Raw genomic sequence first — 22,171 nt, 5'->3', positions numbered from 1 at the left:
CAAATTTGCTCAAAAGTTCATATAAGACATATTGGAGCATTCTGATACTGAGAAGCTTCTTAAAACTGCAATTTTTGATTACAAAATTTGTTTCTAGAGAGAAAAAAAGCTACCGCTAGTTTGGTTTGCGTTCTCAACCATGTGCGTTCTTATGCAAAGTCAATGATTTCAGTACCATTTCTTATTGCGGATGATCACAAATCTTATGTTTGGGAGTGAGACAGGCATCTAGGCCCTCCGCCCTAGTCCCACTTGGCACTTGGACTGTTGGACAGTTAGTTGGAGGACCATTTGGACTGTTCGAGGGCGTTGTTTGGACCCAAATTCCAGTAAACACGATTGCCGTTGGTCGCTGGTAAGAATTTTATTCATCCATTACCTTGTTAAAAATGTATCTTAAACTCATTTGTGTGCTGTTCTAATTGTAAAATACAATTTGGAAAGTTTGAATATACGTTAGTTCAAACTTAGTTGTGTAAAGTGTAAACGTTTCAGACTGATTCTGAGACGAGTGGTGCGGTGTACCGGTGGGCGGTGTAGACTGTCTGACTCAGACTGACTGAAATATAATAGTGAATGGTGTAGTTTGTGATGATGCAGATTGCCAATGCCTGCTGTGCAAGATAAAAAATCCACAATTCTTACTGAATACTGACATACTGACACTAAAGTACAAAAATTACATAGGTGAGGAGAGGTAGTTATGAAATATTGTAGCTCTATTTTGGATTTTCCTGCGTTTCAAACAATAAGATAGAGTGATAAGTGATGGACATGATTTGTTGAGCAAAAATTGTATGGCTCCTTAAAAAAAACAGGAACAAAACTTAGGTAGGTATCAAACTAGAAAATGGACAGAAGTTACCAAAGCAAGTCCTATGAAGAAAGATTGAAGATTATGAAGCTTCCGAGCCTCAGTTATTGACGTCTGGTCTACGTGGGGACCTCATTGAAGTATACAACTTGTACAAGTATACTCATGGTTTATACAAGGTCCCCGAATGATCACTAGAATTTGAAACAAGAACCAACACCAGGGCCCAGGGGCCACGGCTATAAACTAAAAAAACTGTGCTGCAACTTCTCCACGCGACAAAATTTCTCCTTGCTTCGAATCACTGATTTGTGGAATTGTAAGTTTCTCCAAGTGTGGAAATCCAGAGGGGTAATATATTAACTGGTAAACATAGCAAATTGGATCTACAAACCGGCATAAAAAGCAAATGTGTGTAGATTATTCTCAAACCATCAACCAGTTTACAGAACTAGATGCCTACCCATTGCCCAGAATTGATGAAATGGTGAACAAGCTTGCTGGATATAAAATATTCTCAACATTTGACCTGAAGAGCGCGTATCACCAGATAAACATTCGTGAGGACAAGAAGTATACCTACAGCTTTTGAAGCAAATGGAAGGCTGTATCAATATACCAGGATCCCTTTCGGTGTCACCAATGGTGTAGCCGTGTTCCAACGCGCCATGGATAAAATGGTAGAGGAAGAAAACTTGAAGAGCACATTCCCATATCTTGACAACATTACGGTGGCTGGCAGAGACAAAGCAGACCATGATATCAATCTTGAAAAATTCATGGCTGCAATCATGCAGCAAAACATAACGCTCAATGACTCTAAAACCATAAAATCCGTGCCCAGTTTCAATATTCTGGGATATTGTGAGGGAAATGGGGTCATTAAGCCTGACTCGGAGAGACTTCGTCCCCTTCAAGAGCTTCCACCTACCACAAATAAGTCTTCCTTGCTGAGAGCCCTAGGCCCCTTGGTATGTTTGCGTACCTACTATGCGAAGTGGATTGAGAATTTCTCGGACAAGATTCACCTGCTAGTCAACACAAAATCCTTTCCACTCAATCAAAACGCTTTGTCGGCTTTCAAAACTCTCAAGTCACAACTGGCCAGTGCAACTCTAATGTCCATCGACAAGGAATTGCCTTTTGTTGTAGAATGTGATGCTTCAGACATGGCAGTGTCAGCAGTCTTGAACCAGGGTGGACGTCCAGTTGCCTTTATGTCAAGAACTCTACATGGGAGCGAATTGCATTACCCTGCGGTTGAGAAGGAAGCAATGGCCATCATAGGAGCAATGCGTAAATGGAACCATCTTCTGGCCAGACGCCCTTTCACTTTGATCACGGATCAATGGTCAGTGGCTTTTATGCTGGACAGAAAGAAGAGGACAAAGATAAAAAACAACAAAATACATCTATGGAGGTTAGAGCTGGCATCATTCAGCTACTCGATCAAATATCGTCCAGGGAAGGATAACGTCACTGCAGATGCGCTGACAGCCTTGTGCTGTTCATCCTTCCGGTCCTCCACACTTGTAGAAATTCATAATGGACTGTGTCATCCGGGAGTCAGAAGAATGCTGCACTTCGTTAGAACAAAGAATCTCCCATTCTCAACCGTAGATGTCAAACGGACGTGTGCCTCTTGTCGAATATGCGCAGAATTGAAGCCTCGGTTCTTCAGGGCCGAAGAAGGGGCCCTCATTAAAGCCACGCAGTCAATGGAGCACCTCAGTATTGACTTCCAGGGACCTATCCCATCGGCTACGAAAAATACGTACATCCTCACAATAGTTGATGAATATTCTCGTTTTCTGTTCGCTTTCCCATGCCCAAATATGCAGTGTTCCACGGTGATCAAATGCCTCAAAACCGTCTTTACCCTCTGTGGCATAGTGGCAAAGCAGAGAGTTTTTTAGACTCCCTCAAGTTCATTCTTGAGTCCTATAAGTAAAGTAGACAAGCAAAGTATCATGGATACCAGCATTATCATACATAAGAAATTCAGAAATTGGTTTAAATCTTTTGTAAATGACAAGATTAAAAATGAACTGATTCTAAAAAATCTCTGGTTTGTCACCATGCTCTGTGGCATGCCTAATTACATTCATTCAGACAGAGGTTCTTTGTTCATGTCATCAGAACTCAAAGATTAACCTTTCGCAGAAAGGAGTAGCTACAAGTCGTACAACTCCTTATCATAGGTAGTACAGGCAACGCGCAGTGCGAGAGGTATAACGGAATTATTTGGAAATCGGTCCAACTTTCACTGAGAAATTATCACTTGGCCGACCATCAATGGGAAAGGGTGCTGCCGACCGCTTTACATGATTTAAATCACATTATTTATATATGATCATGCAGGTATCCAGGATACTTTACTGGTCTACATATAGGACTTAAAAATGAACTTGAGGGAGAGTCTAAAAAACTCTCTGCTTTGCCACTATGATTGACGGAATTTTCCTATCTCATTCCAAAAAAATGACAGCCATTTCTGCGCAACGGGGTAATAAGGGACACCCCCCCTCCCAGGCCCCATGGTAATAAGGGACACCCCTAAAAACGCAATTACAGTTTAACCCCAGTTAGCAAAGGCTCCAGTCAACAAAAAAATTGATTAACAACAAAGAATTTTGAATACATTTACCTTGCTCAGCAAAAAATTTTACTTGTCAAAAAATTAATGCATCATTGGTCATCACAAAATTGTGCACAGAATATCATGGGCATCATAGAATGGAAAGTAATTAACCTAAACTATTTATTTGTCCAAAACATATGATGGTTGTTACTAAAACATTCCTTTCTGTTTCAGGTTATGTTTTTTTGCAATCTTTTCTTTTAGTGAATTCACTTAACCCAATTAAAATGGTGTGAAATTACAAGCTGTCCTGTAAGCTTACAGATGAAGTACTATATGGCTGCTGATATGAAGATTGCAGTGGACAAGGTCATTTGTAAATGCTCAATGGCATGTTTATGGATATGGTAATATCACATCAATAAGGTACCAATGAATGAATATGGTGATATCATATCAACAAAGGATAAACAAGTAAAAGACACAGAAAATGTCATTTATTCTACATCTACATCATCTAAAATGAAAGAGGAAGACTTCAGATTACTGTTAGTAATGGAGTTTTATTTCGAGTGTCCCGGATTACCCCAATCACAGGGGTAATTTGCGACTGTTTTATTTTGCGTCTGGCACCTTACAAATAGCATATGGAATTTTTTTGAAGATGCCATTTGATAGCCCTCGCAAAGAGCTATAAAATGAGCCTTAACTTGTCAGTTATTTTTACACAGTTATTTTTATGTTTGACCTTCCCTACATGGATGTCTACTTTAATCTACCAATCTCAAAAATAATCCACATATATATATATACAAATAAAAGACTGGTTTTTTATGTGTATAGGTATGTGGATAATTTTTGAGATTGGTAGCTTAAAGTAGACATCTCATAAAGTAGACAGTCAAACCTAAAAATAACTGTAACTTTTATTTACTGTATCTAACCCGTACTAGTTCGATTAGGGTAATTGCAATAAAGTTGCATTGATATGTTTTGAAAATGTTTTATTATCATTAAATGTTTATGAGTAAATCCCAATAGCAGAGCAATAAATATTTAGATATTTCCAATAATTTTGGCCATTGTAGCAGCTAATGTAGCTGCGCTACATTTTATGGTAGTGGTAGCGGTAGCGCTTGCTACAATCTAATGGTTGTAGCGGTAGTGGTAGTGCCTGCTACATTTAGAGCATATAATGGTAGCAGTAGTGACCACTACATTCCAAAGTAGCACTGCCCAGCTCTCTAAATAATATACCGGTACCTAACTCTATATGAGGTTTTAGGGTTTCATCTATTATATCTATTGATGTTTATAAGAAGGCTGCTGAAGGCAGTAAGTACAAAGTGATAAAATGACAAGAAATCAATCACTTGCTTGATGTAAAATCACTGCTTAACATTCTGCATAAACATATAGTATTGGCTAGTAGTTCTGACAACAATGACTGTGATAGTGGCAGCTTTTAGAGCTGCATTGCTGATATCTCCCAAAGTATAAACATATAGTTTGTGTAGTGATGGAATAATAGATATTGGTTACTTTTTAAATGAAAGTAATAGTTCTAGACTTGCTAGCAATTTAACACTTAGGTTTAACTTTTTTCAAATATATTTATAGCTTATTAGAACATAATTACCATCCCAATCATACTAATGAATTGCTTGTAATTATTGCTGTGAAAATTTATGTACGGTGCTAGGAATATTGATAATCATATACTTGAATTATTATTTTCAAGAAAAATCCATCATATGTACCGTTTCTTCTATTCCATAATTTTCCCAGGATCAACTACACAAGATGACTGAAAACACCAATTCAGCTCCTGAGTATGTTGAACTGCTGGTGTCGGGCTCCATGTACAATGTCATCATTGATGATAATGTTGAGGTGTGTGTGCATTAAAAAAATTTAGAGCTTATTTCAATTTGTCTAGTTTCTACTTGCAACTTACACTACCTCGAAGAGGTTTTGTGGGAATCTTTGACTTCATGATGTATGAATTTTATTTAAAGATCTTATATGTAAAAAGAAATGTATAAAATATTTTTCTATAAAGTTATTATTCAAAATATTATTTAAAGTTATTTTTCAGTAATTTTTTTATCAAAGTATATTCTTCTCTATTTAGTCCTTGTTACTAGAAAGTATTTTAATTTTTTCTTCATAGGGGGAATAATTTTTCTGTTGTATCAGCCATTGTAAGTTGGGAGATATTGGCCAAACCAGTAATGCGTCACCTGTATTTCTGCAGACACAGCCTCTGGAGCTCTTCTCAGAAGACATGCAGGGAGTCATCACTGATGCTGATGATACTGCTGGTACAAACACTGCTGTCAAGCAAAGCATCAGAGTGTACCAGGCATTTAAAGGTGTTCCAACTTCTCAACCTGGTGCAATTTTCAAGGTGAATACACCTATTGTCTGTACTGATGACAGAATAAGTATATTCTAAACCCCTCTTTGCATCTTAAGCAAACCCTATTTTATCCTTTAGTGTCCTGATGTTGGGCTTTTTCATACTCTGCATAATAACTTGAGTTATATTTAAACAAATTTGTTCTATAGCTGCTGGAATTTTTCCTATATAGGGCATTAGAGAAGTATTAGTAATCTTTCATACTAAAGCTTGAGGTTTATTGTTGTTGAGGAGTGGTTAATTCAGATTTCAGATTTCACCTTTTTACATGCCACATTTGGAAAAAATTGCAGTAGCATTTCTTCATAAACTTAGTGTATTTTATAGTAATTTTTATTCCTATATGCTGCAGAATGAAGATATCAGTTCAGATCATGGACCATTATCAAGCCTGAGTGAAGAATCAGCTCAAGCTGTGAAGTCAATCCTTGGGTCTCCTCTTAGTGAGCTGCAGCAACAGCATCATTCAGAACAGGACAGTCAACAGCCCTTAAGATATTATGGCTGTTCAGCTCAAGAAAGAGTGGTGAGCACTTCGAACAAGGCTCACAAATGCAATCACTGTGATTACTGGGCCAGCACAGCCTACAACCTGAAGGTGCATATCAACAACCGACACACCAATGAGGTCAAGTTCCAGTGTGATCAGTGTCCTTTCTACACCTACACCAAGGCGAGCTTAAACTATCACTTGAAAAGTCATAACCTTAGCGAATATCAGTCATGCGCCGAGTGCTCCTATAGCACACATTCAAAAAGTAGTTTACAGAATCATATGAAAACTCATCAAAAAGACCGCCCTTTTAAATGTCCCCACTGTCCCTATGCAGCTGCGCGTAAAATGACTTTGAAAGAACACATGGAAGTGCTCCACAATGCGCGTAGGGAAATTTATGAATGCGAGCAGTGTTCTTTCAAGACCAACTGGGTACGTGCTCTTAAGAAACATCTAAAGTCTCATAATGGTGAAGGCCACAATTGCTCTCAATGTATGTTCGTTGCAGTTAACAGAGAGCAGCTCACTGATCACGAAATTAGGGTACACCATATGGAGCGGAAAGAATATTCATGTCCTGACTGCCCTTACGTCACCGACCAGCAATACCAGTTAGATGATCATGTTCATAAGCGACATGGAGCCCAGAAGGTGCTCCTATATTCATGTCCAGATTGTGACTACAAGACAAAATGGAAGCGGCTCATCAAGGGACATCGTCGCGTTCATACTGGCGATCTATTTAGATGCAGCAAGTGTGATTTCGCTACGATCACTCGCACCAGACTCAACGAACACGAAATGACGCATTTGGACATGTCCGAGCGTAGTTTCGCTTGCCCTCACTGCTCGTATCGGGCTACGAGACAGACTCGTCTGAACGAGCACGTTTCAAATCGTCACTACCCAGAGAAAAAGGCCCTACACAAGTGCGACAAATGTGAGTTCTCTACGCTGTGGAAAAGTTATCTCAAAGTTCACCAGAAAATGCACACAGGTGATGTTTTTCAGTGCTCAAGATGCTCGTATTCGTCACCTGTAAAGGCTCAAGTCATAAGGCATGAAAGAAGCTTGCACAGAATTGGAGTGAACAAAGTCACTACTGCCAATAACGTCTACAAGTGTCCACACTGTCCATATACAGCAGCCAGAAAATGTAGAATCAACGACCACTTGGAATCTAGACACAATCGAGCAAATAGTGAGGTATTTTCTTGCCCGGCCTGCACGTTCAAAACTATATGGCGGAAATCGCTCAAAGTTCACATGTCGGTACACGAAGAGGCTGGAGAGTACTTCCTTTGCGATCTCTGCTCATTCAAGTCCCTTGGAGAAGCCGAGTTTAAAATGCATGTCAAAACCCATCTACCTGAAGAAGAATTTACGTGTACTTTATGCACTTTTTCATCTCCCGATGCTGAGCTCTTTAACCAACATTTGTTGATAGACCATTCCAAGCCTACATCTCCTACTGGCGCAAACCCTCCCATTGATATCAATTATATTGAGAGTCACAGCACCGATGACTCCAGTGAGAGCAGTGACCATGTTAATCAAATCTCGTTTCAAATGTTTCACTGTAAAAAGTGTGATTTTTCTTCAGCTTCTAAAAGGGCGTTACAAGCTCATCTCCTTACACACCTTCAAGAAACTGAGCGAGCCTGTGGTAAATCTTCCTCTAGAACTTTACTCTACCGAACAGTTGCAGATGGGGCTATTTTACCGAAAAGTAAGGGAGACATATTGTATTAGAATTACGCAAAAATAATAGTATATAATTGTAATTAATAACCACCAAATGAAATTGCTTTTATGACCTCCCTGTACTAACAATCTTAACGACTAGTTGCCCACCAACGGTCGCATGAATATTCTCTGAATGCTACGCGTTGCTCGAGTACAAAAATATTCTTGTTAAATATTATATTATTATTATTAATAACCTAAGGATATTACTGCTGAGTGCGAAATGCCTATTAGTATTATTGTACCAGTTGGGTTCTTCCAACAAATTGGCGAAGAAAAATGCTAGTTTTGACTCCATGCAAGAAGATTTTATTACCCAGTAATTTTGGTAAAAAGTGAAATAAAATCTGACAAATTCATGTTGAATCGTATTTGCATTGAAATTAAAGTTTTAACCATTTAGTTATTATTACGTTCTTATTTATCGTCTACGCCAATTTGATTTGTAGGTATTTATCCTCATAAATCTATCACTGCTACCTATTCATGTTACTTCCACTGCCTTCAATTATTGAATTTATCGCTTTATATCACAGTGAGATTTAAATCTAGAATATAAATCGGGTTGGTGGGTACTATTGCTTGAACTGTGATTCACAAACTAGTACGCGTCCCACTAGTTCGTTCACGTAGAGGGGACATGGCCTGTGGGAAGTGACGAAGAACACGATTTTTTCTGTTCTATGCATCTTTTTCAACATTATTATTAATTATTTGTCGATAGTGATAATTGCGGCCACGTGAAAACAACCTTGGGCGTTTAAGCGCTTGGGGGTTTTAGCCGCGTTAGATACGTAAGGCCGTCACACCATACTGCCGAGCACGTGCCAGTCCTATATTCTTTGATTCATTTATATAAAAGCATTCACACCACCCGTGCCAGACCCTTGGTGTGAATGCCTCTATAGATATTAATTAAAGAATATTGGACGGGACCGTGACTGGCACGTGCCCAGCAGCATGGTGTGAACCCGGCCTAAGGCTCTAACGCGGCTGAGTTATTATTCGCGGTACACCGTTAATCACCAGCCGTATTTGCACTACTACACCGTTAATCACCAGTCGTATTCGCACTACTACACCGTTAATCACAAGCCGTATTTGCACTACTACACCGTTAATCACCAGTCGTATTCGCACTACTACACCGTTAATCACCAGCCGTATTCGCACTACTACACCGTTGATCACCAGCCGTACCATGAGGGCCTTCGCACGCTAGAGGTGTCATACAAGGAGCACCGTCGCGTGAAGTGATATGTAAAAGAGTTAGAGATCTCCTTAACTACAACATTGAACAACGTTTTGAAAGGCGGTCACAACTAGGCTATGAGAAAATCACTCTCTAACAAATGCTACCAGTGCAGACTGAACGTCCGGGACATTGCTGCTTCAGAAGAATGTATTTGCTTTGTACAGCCTGCATAGTGCTGTTATCACTGCACGTTCCATAAATGCTTCCAAGATCCGCACAGGCAATTACTAGAGAAATCAGCCAAAATTTTCGGTGTTATCTTGACAATTTCAGGACGTCAAATATTAAGTGTGGCGTCTGCGTTCATTAGGCTAAATCGGACGTATCGCAAATGCTATTCTTTTCAGATTAATTATATCTGGTTGTGGCTTTGAAACTCGCTGCTCCAATCTTGAATTTTAGCTCCCGACCAACTCACCGATTTTGACCGGAACTGTCACTAGAAGCTGTGATTGAACCCGCAACTGACTATGTCAGTCACACTGTTCTGCTGGGTTCGAACCCGCAACTCGCTACGCCGAGCATGCTGTTCTGCTGAAAGCTAGGATCGTACCCGCAACTCACCTATCCAGTATTGGTATTTTTAGCCAAAACCACTCGGGCACCATGTTGATACGGGAATTTCTCATGCCGGGAATGAAGCCTGGGCCTCTTGGACGCAAGCCTCAGCGGTTAGCAGCATCGACAGATTAATGTTTTGTCTCCGACAGCAGGAATCACAGCATCCAACAAGTCCAACGGTAGCAAACCAATTTTTTAGCAGTTATGTGATGCGAAATAAGTTCATACTAACTACTAGAACTAATTATTAGGCAAAGGAAACCTTGTTTCATTATATCAATCCGGCAATTAGCCTATCCTGTTAGTCTGTGTTGCTCTATTGAATTGAAAATGTATATTGTCAAAATCGCTGTTATCGTAACGGCGAAGGGCGATTCGTTACCATTTTTGATTGTTTGCAGATGGGAATGTATATGAGGATAAACGGGAGAATTCTATTCCTTATCAAGGGCTAGAGAAACGCGTACTATTATTCCCATAGACTTTTGACTCATTTTTAAATTCTGTAGAAGTGCTTGGCGACTCCAATTTGCACTAATGGTTTATCAACTAAAATTATTACTGCAAAAAAGATCTTCGAAATTGCTGCAACGGATAAGACACAAAAATTCATGACAAAAAATTACTACCAGTTCAATGACATCGGCTGTCCGACGTGTTAGAAACGACGCGCCAGATAATAAACTTTTTGTCCACAGCTGAAGCTATGTATTTTTTTCAAGATTTTCTTGTTTCAGCATAGGCCAAAAATTTACATTTCACCTTACAAGAAAAATGGACCATCGAATGGTTTCATCTCCGCCTAGCAACAGGAGGAGGTGTGCAATCGAGCATCGGTCCGCTTACTTCGAATTTTGCTGATCACATTTAAAAAAAATGTGGTCTGGGCAGTGGGCGATGCCCGATGGTACAGCGTAGAATTTCTTGTCTCTTGCAGGCTTGCAGCCCTGCAAAAAATTTCCGGATAAATCACAGCACCAATTCATTGCTGACATGATGATGTGAAGGGTTCTTTTGAAACTCGCTCGGCATCGTCTGCCATTTGAGGCCCATCGCCCATGTGGTCAATTGAGCTTACCGCCTACCGGTGTTCAACCCAACCAACCGTACGTAGGTACGTCACGACTCAAGTCGCCACCGTCACCATGTCTGCACGCACTCCTCGCAGTCGTCGCAGAGCACGTCTGTAGACTATGTACGTGAGCGGCAAACGTTAGTCGAGTCGAGTGTATGAGCTGAAGCTTAGAGGCCGCCTTTGCCAGCCGGGGGCCCAGCCCCAGCCGGCAGCGGCACGGCGGGCACGCCAGGCTAACTAATATAGCTCAGTAAGCTCACCCGCTTAAAAGGAGTAAATGATCAAATAGAGGTGTATCAATCATAGTAAATGATCGATACACCTATTAATGGCTTTTATTTTGCCATAGAATGCTATTGAATGATTCGCATCAACAGCATCATATATATACCTGAACTCCACTACTCCAGAAGAGGGTGAAGTCAAAGTGAGAACTACCTATGATTGCAAGTTTTAAGTTAACTAATTTTCACCACCACTGTCCAATGCACCCAACGTCCCATGGGGCATGGGGCATGGTGCAATTATAGGATTGGTGGTAGCCATAGTGACAAACCAGAGATTTTTTAGAATCAGTTCATTTTTAATTTCCTCATTTACTCAAGATTTAAACCAATTTCTTATGTATGATGATGCTGGTATCCAGGATACTTTACTGGTCTACTTATAGGACTCAAAAATGAACTTGAGGGAGAGTCTAAAAAACTCTCTGCTTTGCCACTATGGTGGTAGCTGATACTGATAGGTAGGTAGGCTAGCCTACTTACTGCATTGCTCAGGCATAGTGACAAACCAGAGATTTTTTAGAATGGGTTCATTTTTAATTTCCTCACTTAGGCCTACTCAAGATCTTAACCAAAATCTTCTATATGATATTGCTGCTTTTGCTGGTAGTGGTAGACTGGTAGCCACTAACTAGCCAGTAGCCTATCCATGATACTTTCATCACTTTGTTGGTCTATCTTAAGTCTAAACCTATTGAATTGAACTTTGAGGAAGAGTCTAAAAAATACTCTGCCATCTGCTTCCAGACTGTAGAGCATGGCACAACATAGGTTGAGGACGCCAATTTCATGCACCAAAGACACCGAGATGGATGCCACTCATGGTGCCAATCCATAGGTTATTCAAAAGAACCTGTTCTTATGTCATTTTGAACCGATCAACACTTCTTTATGGACCGATCGTAAAACACACCTTCACCGGCAAAAGCTTTCACACTTCTGAAGAAGGTGAGCTGACAGCTGCACTGGCTGTGGGGTGTGGGTGGACCTAATTTGAATTTGAATGCATGCAGCGATTCAANGTGCCAGCAACAATGAAATGTCACAAAATGTTGCCATATTTATTTAAAAGCCTTTAGAATGCAAGCCTACCAAGTCCATATATCCCGACACTGTGTGTGACTAAATTTGGCATTTTGTGAGCAGTGAGACTAATTCCGGCCGTGCTTCAAACTCTACTAATACGTAATGCCAACACTCTTGTGTTCAAATTCCGATCACTGTATGAGCTGTATTGGATTATAACACAGCTTGGAATTAGAACACTATTGAATATTGAACACTACTTAATTAGGCTTTTAATTAAGAGCTATTAATCTTTTAATTAAGAAAATTTTAATTTTTGCACACAGCTGACACTCAGCCTGACAGCCTGACAGCTTGGAACGAGCTGTGTGTGTCTAATCCCAAGCTGTGTTGGAATTAGTTTTTATGTGTCTAAAACCGTCTCTTAACTTTATCATCTATTAATTTTTTTACCACTTGAAATCAGCAAATACAATTATACAAGTATACTTAAAGGATTCCTAATATATCCACAGATGTATTTAAAAGTCTCAAACCATAATATTCTTTCTACACAACAGTTAATCACTATTTGGTAGAGCAAGGTCAACTATCAACTTTGACACATTTTTCGATGTTCTCACTGGGTGACGTGCACAGTCTCTCTTTGGATCTCAACATTTTCCTGCCAGATGGCCCAGACCTAGTGTTTTGGCAAAAGTATGACGTCACTATTTCAACCATCAACGAATGCATGGAACTAAGAGAAAGCATAATATAAAGGAAAAAAGTCAAGAATTGTCAGAATTACCCATGATGTCGGAATATGCCGCGTTTATCCTATCCATGATACTTTGCTTGTTAGTTGTCTACTTACAGGACTTGAGGCTGGGCTAGGGAGAGTGTAATAGGAGGATGGCAGGTAGCTGTAGTAGCTCAAATGGAGCTAAGATAGGGCCAATTGGCAGGAAGGAGGTAGCAAGGCATCTTCTGGCACAATTGGTAGGGGAGGAGTTGCAAGAACAGCATGGTTTTTGGCAGCTGCTGCAACACAAGAATCAATCTCCCTGCGAGGGAACACTTAACTTCTATATAGGCATCGGTTGGTATGATGCCATTCACCAGGGCTTAATGAAGTGACTGAATCTTGACATAAAGGAGGCTTATATGGGATGAGCCCTGGGAGGAGCAGAGACAGTGGGAAATGAGGTGTGGGTAGACTGGAGGATGTTGATGTGGAACTGAGCCCAAACCAGGTCCAGATGATCAGGTAAGGGAAGGGGTGTCTAATAGTGGAGATGAGCAATTGGGGCCATCTTGAGGCAGCCAGTGACCAATCTCAAAGCTGTGTTTTGGATAGTTTGGAGGCTCACCACCATGGTGTGAGAGGCAACAGAGTACCACATGGGGGCAGCCTAATTTAGGATTGAATGGGTGATTATCACATAGATGTCAATTATGTCCTCCTTAGAGAAGCCCCACTTAGTGCCAGCCAGGGTTTCTAAGTTGAGTAGGGAGCCCGTTGCTTTAATAATAATAGCGGTTTCAGATTTTATTAGGCCATAGGCCTGTTGCTGATTCTTAACATCGCAGAACATTCACAGCATTTTGTGGTCTCGAACTTGCAACTCACTGCTACAATAATGCTTTGCCTAACTGCCAAGCCTCCTTGCCAATTCTGACCAAAAACTGTTGCACAGAGCTGTGATCAAACCTGCACCTCTCTGCGTCAATCATGGTGCTCATAAATTTTAACCACTGGGTCACCCTGCCCTTAAGTGGCTTTGGCTCTGATTTGAGGTGAAAATGTGTATTGGTGTCCCAGGTAACTTCGAGATTTTTGGGGGTTTTATCTAGAGGAATAATAAAGTTGCAGATTGTGGAAGAAGGGTGCATCTCTAAGCGGTACATACATGCAGTAACTGCATTATAGGCTATGAAAGCTGAATACTGTTAACTGGGGCTACTCGGGACGAGCGGGGTAACTCGGGACAGTCCTCCAACACGGCGTAAGACTGTTTTAGTAGCAAAATTAATTGGAATATTGCAAAACTAAATATAGTGGCGTAAACGTCGACATTTTTCCTATCTATGTTGTAGAAAGGAAGTTCAAAAATACTATATTTACTAGCTTTAAAAAATTCCTGAAAAAATGGTGAAAAACAATATTTTGAAAAGTTACTTCTGCTAAGGTCTGTATATAAGGCTGCTGATATGAAGCTTGCAGTGGACAAGGTTGTTGTAAATGCTCAATGGCATGTTCATGGATACAGTAATATCGCATCAATAATACGGTAATATCGCATCAGTAATATGGTAATTAATATATATGGTAATATCATATCAATAAAGAAGAAAAACAAGAAAAAATCACAGAAAATGTCATTTATCCTACCTCTACATCATCTACAATGAAAGAGGAGGATTTCAGAGTACTGTTAGTAATGGATGAGATGATGAGTACACTCTGCATGCTTCAAATGTTTTAAAATTAAGTTTTATTCCAAGTGTCCCGAGTAGCCCCGTTTGATGGGGCTACTCAGGACACTCTTTTTAGCACATTTTCTCATTTATGGAAAAAATGCACTATTGTGCTCACCATGTCCGTCCGTCTGTCCATCCGTCCGTCTGTCCGTGACCTCAAGTTTTCGTCGACGAGAAAATGCGCTCTCTGTGACTCACTGCAGTGTGTACTGAGTTATATTTTTTTGCTTCTGGCACCTTATGAATAGCATATAGAATTTTTTTGGAGAAGCCATGTGATAGCCCTTGCAAAGAGCTTTGAAATGAGCCTAAACTTGTTTATGAAATGTTTCATGGTAAGAAGTTATGAATGAAAAACGTTCAAAATCGTCCCGAGTAGCCCCAGTTGACGGTACTGCTGGCAATGCAGCAATGCATCCTGAATATTGCTGACAATATTTTGGGCTTGAAAATATTGTCCAAAAGACTAAAAAAAGCTATTGGTATTGCTATTGTAGGCTTGTAGCTTAATTTATTTTAATGTCATTACAGTTTTTAGGTTTATACAAACAATTAGCAATTTCTTTGCTTGAGAACTGGATAATTTTGTGTTGCCAAAAATATTAATTCACCGTATATTTATCATAGAATCTGTGGCTTCTTTTCATTTTGTTCTGATTATTTTGCTCATGTGCCTAAACATATTTTCAGTAGTTATGATGTGCAGAACTGTTAAGATTTGTTTTATTAATTTAAATTTAGGAACTTGATTTTGATCATGATATGCTGTGAAGATGGCAAGCTGTACACCCCCCATGGTAGGGAGGTGTTGAAGAAACACCCTGGACTAACTGATGAAGTTTAAAAACCGGACACGAAAATAAATGAACTACATTACCGGTCCCAAAAAAATGCCAACCTCGTTAGGTTAGGGTTAAAGTTAGGGCTAGGTGTGTCTAAAACCCTTCTTTAGGTTGCTAGAGACCATTATACTGAGGTTAGGTCCAGCCAGGTCAAGTTTTTTTATATATTTTTTGCAATTTAGAGAAAAAAATTAAGTAAAGTCCTGTAAAGTGGAAATATAGCTTTATATATATGATATATATATATATATATATGTTATCTTTATATCTATCACTTCTTACAGGTCCCTTGCCTTGCATTAGGTTTTATGCCATTAGTGTCACTGATTAGATTAGTAATTCAGTTGACTAATGTGACTAAATGTTATTTGCCATTTGAAATTATTATTTGATAATTGGAGTTGTTAAGGGGTTTTGCTAATAATTGCTTCCATTGGCTTCTATAAATAGGGGCAATTTTTTGCCAGTGTAACTGGAATGTGAATTTTTACTTTTAAATAAACTGCCCTGATTATGTAAATCTTTTACAATGGTAAAGTCTAAATATTAATAATAAAGACGGACCTCTGTTAATTTTGCGCAGTATACAGATAAGCATATTATTATTTATGCATTGAAAAATTAAAAATTAAAGTTATGATGCTAATTTTTTGCATGGGTTTATTTTTGTTAGCACCCATCAACTTGAAGTTTTGCTCAATTACATACGTATGTAATGATTAGGAACCAGTAATGGGAACAAAAATCTTTCTCATGTTACTTTGACTAACATTTTTTCCTATAAAATAATCTTGAAAATGTTGGTTGGAATATTCTTTTCAGTTTAATTCTTTTATTACTTTAATTACATTTTAGGTTGCATTGTAACTTTCTTGATATATCCTTCTAGTCATGGCTTTTTCTAAGGAAAATTTATCATTCATGTATATATAAATGTTCATTTGGGTTTAGGTGCATTGTGTGTTATGAGTTATGACTAATTTCAGGAGTACATATGAAATTATTTTCTATCATCAGTGCATCTTCACAGTTTCAACTTTAACCATTTTCATAGCAGACATGGAAGTGAAGTAAAATTTCAATTTTGGTTGCTATAACTAAAATTATAACAATCCTAAAATATACTTTAGGGCTATCATCAACATTTTGATATCAAAGGTCTAAATTTCAATTAATGAATAAATCAACATTATTGCTACAGTGTATATTTTTTATATTCAAAAAGCAAATTGCACTTCATTAAGCAAATGCACAATTCATTTAAGCAAATATAAATTATCTATGAAATTTATTATTTTTGAATAAAGAAATTTTATTCAAAAGATACACATTATAATTTTTGAGTGTTCTTTGGGAATGTTGCATTTACATAACAATGCTACATATTAAAAGATAGCCCTAGCCATACTAATATAGTTGCAAACACAAACCTTTTTAGCTGGACAGTTTTATAAAGCCTATATTATCACTTGCCCATAAGCAGGTACAAAAGTCTTTACTGCAATCAGAATAAACAATAATTATTCAATGCTCACATGCATCATATTTATTAGGAGTGGTGGACTGTGGTGGAGCACGAGGGCAGAGAAGAAGAGCTTTATATCTGTCATCACACTGTGGTGTGGTCCAGAGGGCAGCCAGGTATTGTTATCAACTTTTTTTATGTGACTGATTTTTTTGAAAATACTGTCACATCAACATTAGAATTGAATATGGTTCCGTATAATTGATAATTTAGCTTCAATTATTCACTGATCAAATGCTATGCTCATTATAAAAGATATTTCAAATTCAATACAACTGTCTTCAAAGTGATCTGGTAAACACATTTTTTACATGTATTTTTTCTATGTGATGCATTGACAACAGTTAGTACTTTCTGCAATATACCATCAAAAAATGTTATTTCAATTAAGCATGGTGAGGTCAAAATGACCTCATATTGTATCTTAAAATAGGCATAGAATGTAAATGGTTCATTTGATGGCCACAAAATTTTATAACTTATTTTTTCTCATCATTGTATGTCTAATTAGGTAATAGCAATTTGATACATCAATTGTAGTCAGTCCATTGATGCTCTACCTTCATGCACAATGTGGTCCTTATGACCTGACAATGGATTCCCTTTGATTTATTAATGCAGAACATCATACAGCTGCAAAGAATGTTTTAATTATGTGGTACAAAATTGTACCCATTAGTAGTGTTGTGTTCAGACTTGTCAGAAAAAATTTTCAGAACGTTTCATGTCTAACACTTTGGCAGCATGATTGAATGAAGAGTACTTGCTTCTTTTCGCCTAGTAAGGCTAGTAACAACATGTTGCGGGAGTTGCTTACCGATGCTCAAATTAGAAAATTTTTAGCTAAAAATTAGTGAAATTAGCAATTAAAATGTTATTTCATACATCAAATGGGATTCTGAAGTAAAAGAGGTAAATAAAATAAAGGAGGTAAATGGTTATTCAACCATTTTTATTGCACGAGGCCAAAATGACCTCGCACACTGTGTTTCAAGGTTGTGTATGACTGTCGAGCTTCTAGTGTTAAAATTGTTTGTGGATGCCTTTTGTATGTTGTCTGAATTGAATTTCCTATTGCAGCTGAAAGCAGTTCTAATAATGTTGATGGAGAGGTGGAAGGAGATGGAGGCAGATCTGTGGTGTGCACTCTCACTGTTGAGAGTAAAATCAAACAAGCTCTCTTCACAACCTTTTACACATTTCCGGACCAGCCTGCCATGCTGGGAGAACCTGTCATTGATCACCCAACAGGTGATTTTTCCCCTGCTTTCTTATATAAATATTATGTACACTATACATTCTATTATTTAAATATATATATGTAGGTATATTTCTGCCACCTCTCACATTACTTATTGAAAGGTGATAAACTTGCTACCTCTGCAACTAGTGTGAACAATGCCAGCAAATATTGGATGAATCAGGAAAAGAATAGCAAATAGAAATACCTATTCAACGAATGTTATTGGTCAATTTAACTGATTGTCCTCATGCTTTTGTTCTAATAACATCACTCATTCACCATATGTAGCTTGCATATGCATAATAGTAGCTACCATGTCAAACATTGCAGGCTCTTCAATCTACAGCCTGTGTGTGCTGGAGCAGGAGTATTTAACCATCTACACAGAGGCTGGGGAGGAATTCACCATTTCTCTACCCTTTGCGGTGAGTCTAAATTGTACATCACTGAAATTTGGTGTTCTGTTGATTTTATTAGTGAAATTCCATTATATGCATCTGGAAGATTATATTAATAATTTTTTCCCTGTGCTCTTTTAATAGGTCTGTTTTATTAATTATTCAGTCATTCTTATGGTAGGTATATTATACCTATGGCTACATGCTGGACTAGTAAGGCATGCCAATCTGATATTTATAGAAATTATAATGACAATCCTTTGATTTGAAATTTGGTAATTTTTTATTTTAGGTTGAGAAGATATGGAGCATATGGTATGGATTGCTACTGCAGCGCAAAATAGGTTCTTCAGAGCCGGATCCTCCACACCCATTGATTTTCTCTTTAATGCATCCTCTTGAAGAGATAACTCCAATCAACCAAAAAACTGGTGAGGCGGCCACCTTATGTTCTCTGCCAGACTAAACATAATCCAAGATTCATTATTCTTGCTCAATTGAATCATATTTTTTGTGGATGTAGCATTTCAACTGGCTTTTGAGTATAGCATTTCAACTGGCTTTTGCCACTAATCAGCATGCAAAAAGTCAATTGATTAAATGTCCGGGCCTATGCCAAGGAGTACCAATTAGAAGCACCCAATTTTTTTGTGTGTGGAACTGTTGATGCAGATGTGACAAACATCTCTGATATGCCAGTGTAATGGGTCGTCTTTATTGAATAAATGATGGAAGGTATTAAAGGCTCTTAAAAATACTACCGTAGGGGTTAAATAAAAGATGGCCTCCCAACTCCCCATATCCCTGCCCACCAGGTGTTTTTTCTCTTTTTTGTTCAACTTTATTTTATTCTGATACAAAACTTCATTATAAAGGGACTTGAAATTTAAACCTGATAGGGAACCCTAAATCAAAAAAACCTAGCCAAATAACTGGGTAACTGGAAAACCATTAACTGGGAAACTGGGTGGATATCAAGCAGGATAACAGATAAATATATTTCTCATCTATAACAGTATTATCACAAACACGACATTTAAATCTTTATCAATGAATATATGAGCAGTGATTTAAAAAATATAACTCAGTACTCACTGCAGTGAGTGACAGAGAGCGCATTTTCTCGTCGATAAAAACTTGAGGTCACGGACGGACGGACAGACAGACAGACAGACGGATATGGCGAGCACAATAGTGCATTTTTTCCATAAATGAAAAAATGCTCTAAAAAGTATATTTTGGCAACTACTACTCACCAAGAAGAGGTAGTAGTGAGTATACAGTAATGGCTGATAGGAGATTTGTAATTTTAATCACCACTGACACATGAAATAATGGTCTGCAAAAAGGGCAAAGAGAATGAGATGGAGAGCACTGATAAACAAAAATATGTAATGTTCACCATGAATTTCAAGATTCAAAATAATTTACCTATAACTCGGAACTTGGGGAGCGTTACTTCCCCAAGTGGGATCAAGGTTACCACCACTCTCGAGCAGTAAGAGTGACAGCCCATAACACCAGCATGAACGTATACTCAATTACCATCCATAAGAAAAACAAAGAAAACCCATTGTAATTTGCAGGTTTGAGCAATTCGCAGCTGCCGAGCTACGGCACTGACGTTCAACAAAGCATCATCCTGACTTCCATCCATCCGTCCATAGCGATCACGCACAGCGGGAAGCACAACAGCGTGTCTGTCTGGCGCGCGCGACGCTGCAATATGGAGGTTGAAATTTCAGTTGAATTCAGTACTCACTGCAGTGAGTGACAGAGAGCGCATTTTCTCGTCGACGAAAACTTGAGGTCACGGACAGACGGACGGACAGACAGACAGACGGATATGGCGAGCACAATAGTGCATTTTTTCCATAAATGCAAAAATGCTCTAAAAAGTATATTTTGGCAACTACTACTCACCAAGAAGAGGTAGTAGTGAGTATACAGTAATGGCTGATAGGAGATTTGTAATTTTAATCACCACTGACACATGAAATAATGGTCTGCAAAAAGGGCAAAGAGAATGAGATGGAGAGCACTGATAAACAAAAATATGTAATGTTCACCATGAATTTCAAGATTCAAAATAATTTACCTATAACTCGGAACTTGGGGAGCGTTACTTCCCCAAGTGGGATCAAGGTTACCACCACTCTCGAGCAGTAAGAGTGACAGCCCATAACACCAGCATGAACGTATACTCAATTACCATCCATAAGAAAAACAAAGAAAACCCATTGTAATTTGCAGGTTTGAGCAATTCGCAGCTGCCGAGCTACGGCACTGACGTTCAACAAAGCATCATCCTGACTTCCATCCATCCGTCCATAGCGATCACGCACAGCGGGAAGCACAACAGCGTGTCTGTCTGGCGCGCGCGACGCTGCAATATGGAGGTTGAAATTTCAGTTGAATGTGCAGCCATCTGCAGCTGCATGGACTGAGGCTCTGAATATGTGTTCAGTTGCTTTATTTCTTTATGATAGACATGAGGCAGTAAAATAATTGTTTTTTTTTTCACGCCACTTACTATACCAAGAAATTAGCTCCCTGCATTTTTTCCATAATGTGTTGCAAATTAATGTTTCTTTTTCTATGTAACTATTCATTTCAAGCTGATATAAATAGTGAATGATTTTAACTCGTTACTCTGGTTTACTGTGAAGGAAAACGCAGCCATGGTGCACAACTGCAGCTTCACAGAAGACAAGTCCGGTCAAGACCAGAGCAACACCCCATACGTAAAGGGTGGGCTTCCCATCCCAATTATGTCTAATGTAGGGATGTCTCCAGCTCCTCTTCTGCACTTCACCCCTTCCCGCTCATTTACTCTCAATCACACTAGCTTAAACTTTACGCCTCTGCAGCAATCGCAATCGAATTTCACTCCTTCACAATTCCCCTCTTCACATTTCACACCGACGCAGTTCACATCGTCACATTTCACCCCTGCAGCAGCCCTACACTTTACGCCGAGGGCTCTGTCACCTCACAACAGTTCTTACCGATGTCACCCTCACAACAGCTCCCACAGATGCCTCCCCCTCCTATCTTCACCTGCCATCACTCCCTTAGCCCGGCCATCTCCCTTGTACGGCACAGTAAAAACTCCTGTCAACGCGCGTCTCCGCTCTGTCTTCACGGCTGCCGATCATCTTACGCCTAAACAGCACAAGTCGCTCTTAGCGTGAGTCTTCTTATATTAATTGAAAATACTACTACTTCCGAGACGACTACAACTGTGTATTTAGCAAGAATAACGATCAATCAACAAGCAGACTTCTCACGCTTAGGCTCCTTTTTTGTATGTGTAGTTAAAAATTTTTTTTCTTAATGAGAGCATTTATTCTCAACTTGAGCCATTAACAAACGATCATTAATTAATACTCGTAAAAATTCGTAATAAACGATCGTATATTTTGTGAATTTTTATGTTT

General features: G+C 38.8%; 2 protein-coding genes across 2 annotated transcripts in view; both read left to right on the top strand.

The window, feature by feature from the left end:
- Positions 1-201: 201 nt before the first annotated feature.
- Positions 202-8,357, top strand: LOC108677698 (zinc finger protein 431). The gene is made up of 4 exons (XM_018165964.2): positions 202-355; positions 5,184-5,288; positions 5,653-5,805; positions 6,170-8,357. Exons 2-4 carry the CDS (start codon positions 5,199-5,201, stop codon positions 8,063-8,065), a joined length of 2,139 nt encoding a protein of 712 aa, XP_018021453.1. The 5' UTR covers positions 202-355; positions 5,184-5,198; the 3' UTR covers positions 8,066-8,357.
- Positions 8,358-16,624: 8,267 nt separating this feature from the next.
- Positions 16,625-22,171, top strand: part of LOC108677688 (anaphase-promoting complex subunit 1-like) — a 30,485-nt gene continuing 24,938 nt past the window's right edge. Inside the window, exons 1-7 of the mRNA XM_018165948.2 lie at positions 16,625-16,630; positions 17,119-17,206; positions 18,171-18,341; positions 18,664-18,758; positions 19,024-19,162; positions 20,318-20,463; positions 21,401-21,921. Coding sequence (XP_018021437.2) covers positions 16,625-16,630; positions 17,119-17,206; positions 18,171-18,341; positions 18,664-18,758; positions 19,024-19,162; positions 20,318-20,463; positions 21,401-21,921 — 1,166 coding nt within the window. The remainder of the gene's footprint in view (positions 16,631-17,118; positions 17,207-18,170; positions 18,342-18,663; positions 18,759-19,023; positions 19,163-20,317; positions 20,464-21,400; positions 21,922-22,171) is intronic.

Source organism: Hyalella azteca, unplaced genomic scaffold, assembly GCF_000764305.2.
Source record: "Hyalella azteca isolate HAZT.00-mixed unplaced genomic scaffold, Hazt_2.0.2 contig3725, whole genome shotgun sequence".
Taxonomy (NCBI): Eukaryota; Metazoa; Arthropoda; class Malacostraca; order Amphipoda; family Hyalellidae; genus Hyalella; species Hyalella azteca.
The sequence above is the reverse complement of the archived record's forward strand: the minus strand, read 5'-3'. Positions and strand labels throughout refer to the sequence as shown.